We start from the raw sequence: 10,548 nt of genomic DNA, 5'->3' as shown, positions 1-10,548 counted from the left end.
GGTTTGGGGTCTAAAGATTAGTTTAAAAAGTTTTTTTTGTCTCTTACGCTCACCAAGACTGCATTTATTTGATAAGAAATACAGTAAAAAAGTAATATAGTGAAATATTACTACAATTTAAAATAACTTAATATATTACAATTTTGATTTTATTTCTCAGATTTTTCAGCGTCATTACTCCAGTTTTCATTGTCACCTGATCCTTCAGAAGTTATTCTAATATGTTGATTTACTGCTCAAGAAACATTTCTTATACTGATCAATATTAAAAACTGTTGTGCTGCATAATATATGTTTTTCTGGATTTTTTATGAATAGAAATCTTTTGTAACATTATAAGTGTTCTTACTGTCAGTTTTGAACAATTCAGTGCATCCTTGCTGTAAAAAGTATACATTTCTTAAAAACAAAAAAACAAAAACTTACTGACCCCAAACTTTGGAACAGTAGTGTGTGTGTCATGTAGTATTTAGCTGGTCATGTGATGACCTGCTCAATAAAAAAAAAAAAAAGAAATCCTCAAATATTTTATTTGGCTAATATATGGTTTTAACCATTTTCTAAAAGTGCACTTTTTCTGTGTAAGATTAATGAAAGAGGAAAAAAAAAGTTTTATAAAATTTTTATTGACTGTTAATATAACTGATACAACTAAGCAAGTATATTTCAATAGTGTTTGCTTTTTAGGCCGACATCATCAGAACTCTTAAAACATAAATTCTTCCAGAAAGCCAAGGTAAGAATCTTACTTCCAATACTTTTTTTTTTTAATTGTTCCATGTTATCCTGTCATCATTTATTCACCCTCATGTTTTTGCAAATCTGTATGTCATTCTATCTTCTGTGTAACATTAAAGATTTTTTTTTTTTAATTGCAACAATTATTAATATGCCATTGTCATACTCAAAAACAGGACAAAAAACGAAAACACACTCAAAACGTAATCCATACTGTATTTCTTCTGAATCCATACAGTGTTTTCACGCTATATTTGAATCCAAATGCAGAGGTGTATATTGAAAACTTAAATTTTGTGTTACACAAAAACATTTTAGTGATTAACAGTTTTATTGATTCATAGGCAATTTTCAGAATATAATACAGTAATTCTGAATCAACATTTTACCCTATTAACAAACACCCCAACTACAGCTTTAAGGTCTCAACTTGACTTTAATTAAATAAAATTAAATTATTTAGAAGTCTCTACTTTTACATTTCACAAAAGATAACAGCTTATGGATTTGAAATGACATGAGAGTGAGTATTTATTGTATAAAAAAAAATTGTGTGTATATAAATACCCCTACACCAGGGGTATGAATCCCAAATGAGTTTACTCCAGCATTCCTATCATTGCTGGGCCTTCATGTCTGCATCTAATCAAAAGCAGGGATAAGCACCCCAGCATCCGGATCTCTTCAACTGCCTGATAAACTCTGTCAAATGGAGTCCCCTGTCTACAGTTTGTATCAACTGGAGTTGAATCTGAATATCAGCCCAAGTTGTAATTCAACCATAATTATGGTTATCACCATCATTTAGAAAAATATTTATCTTTGTGTTCCATTTTTATTTGGCAGAATAATGAATTCCTGCAGGAGAAATTATTACAGAAAGCACCTACAATTAAAGAGAGAGCGAGAAAGGTGAGGGAAATTTAGTATGGTGTTTTATTAGGTGTTATTTCTATTATTTTATGATGTTGTCATTTTTGAATAGTTCATTTTAATTTACTCATTGTGTGCGTTTGTGTGTAGGTTCGGCGAGTTCCTGGCTCCAGCGGGAGACTCCATAAAACAGAAGATGGACAGTGGGAATGGAGTGATGATGAACTGGATGAGGAGAGCGAGGAGGGTAGAGCTGCTGTTGCTGCTTTACGGGTAACACACACACACACACACAAGCAGAATTTCAAACCCTTGCTGAAGACATCATTTTGCGAGTTCCAGCACCAGTGGTGTGCGCTCTTTGTGTGTGGTGTTTGTAATGCTGTTGGCTATTATGGCACCTCTCATCCCTGGGCTCTGTGTTTTGTGTTTGCCGCTAAAGGAGCAGCAGTCCAAGTTGACAAGGCGACAAGTCCGTTTCTCTCAGCCTCTTGAGCTGCCCCCACCCAGGGTTGTTCAGTTTTCCCGCTGATACAGATGCCTCTGCTTAACAAGGAAGCACACTCATCAGACGAAACATTAGGACACGCAGACACTGGAAGTGCTAGATAATAAGAAAGAACATTTGTTTAGAGAGCATAATACATCTGCTAATATTCTTGATGTCTAGCTTCAAAGAATAAAACAGTAAAGATACTGGATAAATAATTATGTACAGCATAAAATCATTTATATAGCTTAATGTGATAACTTTTGCTCAGTATCCTCTGCTTATTATGAACCTATAGCTTATATGTGCTACAGAATTACCTACTTACCCAGCTTTTTAAGCTTAACCACATGCTCTAATCTCAATGGTGTTTAAACTGTGGCAAAGCAAAAATAGTGTAACCAAACTATTCTTGCTAGAAAAAAACAGACAGACTGACTTAATATTGATGATGTGTGCTTCCTGGATGCCATCTGTATCGTGTATTTATTTATAACTTTGACATACTGACCAAATCAGTGATCTCTGATAACCCTCCAGATTTCTGTTTAACAGCCTCATAATGAGACTTCTGTTGGTTTAAGCACTAACATGGAATATGGTCACTTCTGGTCACTACATGATGTTTGTATTCCAGTATAGAAATCACTATCTATTCATCTATCCGTCTATCTGTCTGTCTGTCTGTCTGTCTATCTATCTGTCTATCTGTCTGTCTATCTATCTGTCTATCTATCTGTCTATGCTGATTAAAAAAAATCTTACTGGCCTCAAAACAACAGTAGTGTAAGTCTTAGGTTAGGTGTCAGTATTTAATTGTGTCAGTTTGGGAATACACTGGATGTTTAAAGTTGAATAGAGTATGTTTTAGGCAGATATTGTGTCATTTGGCTGCGTAACTTAAAACAATCCCAGTAGTCCTTCAATTCTTGAATGATATTTTACTAAAACTGCAAAATACTTATAGCACTAGTGTAAAATAAAATACTCATGAAGGACCTTAAATCCCTGCTTCATTCCTTACTACAGTGCATTCAAATCTGAAGCTGAATTACAGTAACCCAAACCATGATATATTATTTCAAGAGATTTGAGCTTGACCTTTGACCTCTTATCTCTCTCACACAGTCACCAAGAATACTAGAAGGACTCCAGAATGCAGAGGTATGTAGACCATAAGGAACTTTTCCAAAAACAATACTAATGAACTATTCCTATGATTCCTGCAGTATGTACTATGTATCATATAATATAATATGATACATAGTATGCATTAAATATGTAGATGTCCTATTCTATTTAGCGAAATAATTGGGGCACTCTGCGGAATACTGTATCCTGTTATGCAGTGCCTATTGTAAAAATAATGAAACATTTTATTTGGAAAATCATGACTTTTTTGTATATCAAAGTCTTTAAATACTTTTTGTTTTTTTACTTGAATTAAAAAGCACAAAATAACAATTTTATTTCCAAACTATAACTAGATTCCACTCAAGTGTATCTATACTATGTATAGGCCACTATATAATTTTTTTTAGTAATGACCAGAGTTTATATTTCACTGGTTTTTTTTTTAATTTATAATATAATTTATAAAAGTTTGTGTGGGTCTATGCATGTGTTTGTAGATATTCCAGCCTCTCAGTAGTCACCTTCAGCCTGAACTACCTCAAGCTGCTGGCCAGAGCCCGGCCAACACTCAACACACTGCCCCAACTACAACCCCAACCCCAGCTGCGAACTCTGACCAGGTAGATCACTACCTATCTCTATTCCAGTCAAAGCTGTTGTATCAAGCATGAAGATAGGAAATTATGCCACCCCGGTCTGTACATAGAGTCTGATCCTCTGTCTCTGTCTGCAGGCCACAGTTCCTGGAGCCGATGCCTTACAGACCCCAATCAGTTTAGTATTAAGATTAAGGTAAGATGTATTTTTATGTTTTTTTTCTTTTATTTTATTTTTTATGTTTTGAGTCATTTATTGACATTGATCCAGTGTTGACAGGAGTAGTAGATGACTTCTATTTCTCCTTCTGTCCTATAGAAACTTGAAAAAGGAACTGAATGACATACGATTTGAGTTCATGCCTGGTAGAGGTAAGAGCGTAAAGATGTGGCTAATGGTCAGCAAGTAAATCAAGCAATAATAACACTTGAATAAGTCTGCACAATACGCACTTAAAGGGATACTCACCCTCAGGCCATCCCAGGTGTACTTTCTTTCTTCTGTGGAACACAAACTGGGATTTTTAGAAGAATAATTATTTTCTGGCAGTGAATGGGTCCCTCAAAGATGACACTTGAAAAAACATGCTAAACAAACACGATGGTAATCCATTAGACCCCAGTTGGTGAATCAATGTCACTTTTATGGGTGGAGAATCCCTTTAATGCAGATGTATTCCCAAAGTGTTTGAAAAAAAAAAAACACTGACAGTTGTCACATTTGTCAATCTCAATCAGTTTGATTAATACACTTGGGCAATTCTATTGTTTAACAAATCAATTTAAAGGTATATTCCACCCCAAAATGAAAATGTTGTCATTAATCACTTACCCCCATGTCATTCTAAACCTGTAAAAGCTTTGTTCGTCTTCGGAACACAATTTAAGATATTTTGGATAAAAACCGGGAGGCTTGTGACTCTCCCATAGACTGCCACGTGAATACCACTGTCAAGGCCCAGAAAAGACATCGTCAGAATAGTCCATCTGCCATCAGTGGTTCAACCGTAATGTCATGAAGCGACGAGAATACTGTTTGTAAGAGAAGAAAACAAAAATAATAACTTTATTCAACAATTTGTCTCCTATGTCTCTCACCGCATCACCGTAGCGCCATTTTGGAAAACACCTGCTGGGGAGAGACAGAAGAGATGAATTGTTGAATAAAGTCGTTATTTTAGTTTTCTTCACTTACAAACAGTATTCTCGTCACTTCATAACATTATGGCTGAACCACAGATGGCAGATGAACTATTCTGACGATGTCTTTCATACTTTTCTTTCTTGACAGTGTATTTTACTTGGCCGTTAATGGGACAATCACAAGCCTCCCGGATTTCATCCAAAATATCTTAAATTGTGTTCCGAAGACGAATTAAGTTCTCTTTCTAACATTTGTTCGGCATCTCACTATGGGACCACCTCAGGGCATGATCGCGGAAGCACCAATAACATCACGTCTGCCAACCATGGCAGACCAATTGTTGCAGCAATCAGGGAGTCCTGCTCCCTGTATAAAAACCACAGCTACCTGCCATTTCGTCATTCTTGTTCTCTTCCCCGTGAAAATTTCTGAAGCTATCCTCAGCAGACTTGGAGAATTATTGCTAAACAGTTTATCGACGGAGCCACAAGGTAACGTCCCAAACGCAATATATTCTTAACATTTGTCGTGTGACCTACCACTTAGAGTAAGATAACTAACGCGTCAAGGCGAGTTTTCTACTTTAAGTTTCTCTACTTTTTTTCTCGAGTTTTTGGCGCGCTCACCACGCACCAAAAAAAGTAGGAAAAGAGCTCTCTGTCGCAGCACAGCTCCGTACTAGTTGTCACGTTGTGGTGGGCTTACCGTATGAAGAGAGTGCAGGCTTCATGACCACTGCAAAAGAGCTGGAGAGCCACGGAGGACGGGGCTGTCCTCCTCATCCGTGTGTGTGTGGAATGTGGATTTCTGCGAAAGATTCACACGGTCTCTGCATCTCCTGCTTGGGTGCTAAACACACTCAGGCAGCGTTGACCGACCCCGAGGGCTGTCCCCAATGTGCAAAGTTCTCGGTCAAAACCCGAGAGTGAAGGCTTCGCGTTGCAGTAGCTAGGAAGTCGGACCCATGCCTCTCTGCTCTCTGCTTGTGTGGCTGAAATGAAGAGGTTTTGGGGTACGCCTTTTTCCCACTGAGTACCTGTTAAGGGCTTCTCGAGGCTAGATGTCCAGGGAATGGAGAATTTAGGGATGGCAGATCCTCCCCCTGTAGAATCATCTGTGGCGAATCATTTGCATCCGAGCTGCAGGGCAGCACTCTCTTCAACCGGGGCTTCGTTGCCAGGGAAAACAGAGTGCTTTGCAGCCTCTGTTTTTCAAAAGATTTATAAATCCTCTGCACTGGCCGTACATGCTTTGAACCCGACATCCCTCCTTACAGCCTATCAAGCGGAGTTATTAAAGGAGATGGGGCATCAGCTGGACTCCGGTTCTCCCAACCCAGCGCTCTGGGAGGAGATATTCGTCATTGCAGATTTAAACCTGCGCACGTCCCGCAAAGCAGTTCAAAGTTGTGGTCGGAGTATGGGCTTAGCAGTTGTGGGAGAGAGTTCGCTATGGCTGGGTTTGTCATGCCTCTCTGACAAAGCCGTCAGCTCGTCCTTATCACCCAAGCTGTCCGAATTTCAGGCCTTCAGGTAGAGGAGGTAATTCGGATTATCAACCTTCCCGTCCTGTTCCGCAACAACAGCCGGGAAGCGCGGGCCCTCTGTCAAAGCCTGGTTTCGTGAAACCGAAACAATCATTCGCAGCCGCAGCAGCAAAACACTGGTGCGGTAAAAAAGGTGGTCAACCTGAGACATCAGTTTGGCAACAAGAAGAGTTTGGAGACAGCACTCAGGATTTCTCTGTCCCATCCCTTCAAAACGATTCCTTTCTCCCTCCTGCGGGGAAACGGAGAAGGAATTTAAATGTGCAAAGTGTTCGTGTGGGCAGTTAAAAGTCGCAGGAAAATGTTCACCTGGCGCCCCCTAAAGAATTGTCTCTCCCTCCAGTTACAAGGTTGGTTCTGAGGGAGGAAAAACAAAAGTGTGTAAGCATCCCTTCACAAATAAAGTTTCTCTGTTGCATCCAGGCCAAGGGCTGAGGGCACAGAGCGGGATGAAAATAAAAAGATATCACAAAAAAGTAAAACAATCACAAAAAATAACGAATATAACTCCTGCGATGGAGCGTTATTCCCCCCCTTCGCCACTAGAGGGTGCCACAGCACCGCCAGTGAGCGAAGCCGGGAAGGGCTCACTCGCTGCTCAAGCGGAGAACTAGCGCGCATGCGCAGTTCATCCCTGGGTTTTAACCACGATAGACAGAAGATACAGACTTCAATTTGCTGTAAAACCTCCTGTGTTCAATGGAGTGGTGATTTCAGTGGCCCAAGGGGAAGTAGCTCAGGTTTTAGAGGAATAAATATCCTCTTTAATGAGAAAAGGAGTGATAAGAATGATTCCAATGGAGGAAAGCCAGATGGGCTTCTACTCTTGTTAATTTGTGATTCCCAAACGAGGGGGAGGTCTCCGTCCCATTTTAGATTTACGGGTCCTCAACAAACACCTCAGAAAATACAAATTCAAAATGCTTTCTCTCAAAACTTTGTGTCAAAATATTCGTCAAGGGTATTGGTACACCTCAGTGGACCTCCAGGACGCATATTTTCACATAGATATTTTTCCTGCTCACAGGAAATATCTAAGGTTCGCTTATCAGGGCACAGCATACGAGTATATGAGAATCCCCTTTGGCATGACTTTAGCACCCAGGGTATTTACCAAATGAGTGGAAGCGGCTCTGACACGGTTAAGGAACGGAGGAGTCAGAGTTTCATCATATCTGGATGATCTGCTCATCTGCGCACCGTCTCCACATCAAGCAGAGAGCGATACACACACACACACACTAGTGACGCATCTGGAGAGATTAGGTTTCAAGATAAAGCAAACGAAAAGTTGACTAATGCCTTCACAGGAAATAGTCTACTTGGGTCTCAGGTTGAATTCAGTGAGGTTTCTAGCGTTCCTATCAGAAGAGAGCATCAAAACATTTTTCAACTGCCTCTCCTTCTTTCAACAAGAGAGTTTAGTCTCTTTCCGAATGTGTCTTCGACTACTGGGTCTGATGGCCTCAACAGTGTCAGTGGTTCCTCTGGGACTGCTGAGAATGAGAGATTTTCAGAACTGGACAGCGTCACAGGGCATTTGCCCCACGAGCCGTCTCAGCCGCAGAGTGCGAGTCTCACCAGAATGCATGAGTGCTCTCTGTCATTGGAGAGCCCCGTCTTTTCTCAGGACAGGATGTCCTTTGGGTCCTGTACTATTTAAGAAAGTGGTGACAACAGATGCATCTCTCACTGCTGGGGGGGGCAGTGTTCGAGGGCAGAACAGTGAGGTGAGTTTGGTCTTCGGCACTGAGAGAAAAGCACATACATTTTCTAGAACTACTTACAGTGTTACTAGCTCCGAGACATTTTGTGCTTCTTCTTCTTCTTCTCTAGAATCATCACGAATTGGTCAGGACAGACAATACAATGGTGATAGCCTACATAAACCGACAGGGAGGAGTGTGTTCTCACAAGCTCCATTTGTTAGAGAAAGACCTGATTATGTGTAGCAGCAGCAACGATGCACCATTGGGTGTGGATGCTCTAGCCCACGAGTGGCCAGACGTATTAGTTTACGCTTTCCCTCCATTGAGCCTGATCGAGCCAACACTACGAAGGGTTCGGGAACAAAAACATGTAATGATTCTGATCACGCCATACTGGCCGGGGAGACTTTGGGTGGCGGAGATTGTGCAACTGCTCTACGACTAGCCATGGATGTTACCAGTGCGCAGGGATCTCCACTCACAAGCACGGGGGGAAATATTTCACCCCTCCCCTCAGAAACTAGCTCTCTGGGCCTGGCCCGTGAGAGGCTAAATCTGGATGCTGCTGGGTTACCTCCAAAAGTGATTGAGACAATTCAGAATGCGAGGGCTGCATCAACGCGCTCTTTATATGATCTCAAATGGAGGGTGTTTGAGGGTTGGTGCACAGATAGGAACATTGTTCCTTTCTTGTGTTCAGTTTCGGATGTGCTGGTCTTTTTACAGGTCTTTTACCCTCAAACAGGACCTTCTAGATAAGGGCAGAGTCTTTTCTATGGTTAAGGTTTATCTGTCGGCTATCTCGGCATGTCACGTGGGTATTAACTCAGGTACTATTGGCCAGCACCCACTCGTCTGTCGATTTATGAGAGGTGCACGTTGGTTACACCCAGTATCGAAGCCGCTGGTCCCGCCCTGGGACCTGTCCGTGGTCCTGAACGCGCTCTCAGTAGCACCTTTTGAACCCATTGATAAAATTGCCTTGAAGTTACTAGCTCTAAAGACGGCTCTGTTGCTCGCTCTCACTACAGCAAAAAGGGTGAGTGAACTACATGCTTTATCAGTTCACTCCTCATGTATGATGTTCGCTCCGGGTGTTCAAAACGTCACTTTTAGAACTAACCCTGCTTTCGTACCCAAAGTGTTTGATCACGCTGGTGCAGTTCAATCAGTGAATCTGCTAGCTTTCCACAACCATCCACCACCCTTTGCATCTCCAGAGGAGGAGAGGTTACACAGTTTATGTCCTGTTCGTACTCTGCACATGTTAAGTTCAGATAACACATACACTTTGTAAGGGCAATCAGCTGTTTGTCTCGTGGGCTGATTCTTACAGAGAAAGACCTATCTCCCGCCAACGCCTTTTCCATTGGGTGGTGGAGGCTATCGTATTATGTTACAATAATTCGAATTTGGAGCCCCCAATAGGACTACGAGCACACTCTACTAGAGGTATGGCTAGTTCCTGGGCTCTGTTTAGAGGCATCTCTATTCAGGAAATTTGCGCGGCAGCCAGCTGGTTTTCTCCGCACACATTTGTTAGTTTTTATAGACTGCATGTGACAGAGCCCTCTCTGGCCCATTCAATTCTAGAAGTTAGTAGTCAGGTTGTATAATGCAATTTTATTAAAGGGCAAATTCCTCATATTATTCTGTTTTCACCTCCGTCGGGAGCTATGATTCAGATAATTACTCAGCCTTTCTTAGTCTGCTTCGTCAGCATATCGGCAATACGGGAGTTGTCTATATCCCATAGTGAGATATATAGAACGAATGTTAGAAAGAGAACGTTCGGTTACTAACGTAACCCCGGTTCTCTGATAACATGAAGTGAGGTATCTCACAAACATTGCCCTCCTTGCCTGTTCTGCACGGAGAAGAGATATGCAAGAATGACGAAATGGCAGGTAGCTGCGGTTTGTATACAGGGAGCAGGACTCCCTGATCGCTGCAGTGATTGGTCTGCCATGGTTGGCAGACGTGGTGTTATTGCTGCTTCCGTGATCGGCCATGCCCTGAGGCGGTCCCATAGTGAGATACCTCACTTCATGTTATCAGAGAACCAGGATTACGTTAGTAACCTAATGCTTTTACAGGTTAGGAACGACATGGGGTTAAGTGATTAATGACAAAATTTTCATTTTCTGGTGGTGTATCCCTTTAACTCCCTTTTAGAATCAGCCTGATGTGGTGCATGAGAACACGCCTTCATTCTGCTCTCTGAACTGACTGGAGCATGTTGTGTGCATCTGATCAGTTATTAAGTTGTCAGCCTCATTCTGGAAGATCTACAAGCTTGTCAGTTCAAATATACAGGA

General features: G+C 41.3%; 1 protein-coding gene across 2 annotated transcripts in view; it reads left to right on the top strand.

Annotated features, from left to right (window-relative positions):
• Positions 1-10,548, top strand: part of LOC132123848 (serine/threonine-protein kinase OSR1-like) — a 59,684-nt gene that overhangs the window by 47,092 nt on the left and 2,044 nt on the right. Inside the window, exons 9-16 of one of the 2 annotated variants that reach the window (XM_059534540.1) lie at positions 688-736; positions 1,585-1,650; positions 1,762-1,884; positions 2,054-2,122; positions 3,230-3,265; positions 3,733-3,855; positions 3,969-4,027; positions 4,151-4,203. In XM_059534540.1, the coding sequence (XP_059390523.1) occupies positions 688-736; positions 1,585-1,650; positions 1,762-1,884; positions 2,054-2,122; positions 3,230-3,265; positions 3,733-3,855; positions 3,969-4,027; positions 4,151-4,203 (578 nt within the window). The remainder of the gene's footprint in view (positions 1-687; positions 737-1,584; positions 1,651-1,761; positions 1,885-2,053; positions 2,123-3,229; positions 3,266-3,732; positions 3,856-3,968; positions 4,028-4,150; positions 4,204-10,548) is intronic. The other variant, XM_059534541.1, reaches the window with a different exon arrangement.

The sequence above is a fragment of the Carassius carassius genome, chromosome 42, assembly GCF_963082965.1.
Source record: "Carassius carassius chromosome 42, fCarCar2.1, whole genome shotgun sequence".
NCBI lineage: Eukaryota > Metazoa > Chordata > Actinopteri > Cypriniformes > Cyprinidae > Carassius > Carassius carassius.
This window is presented reverse-complemented; position numbering and strand designations above follow the sequence as displayed.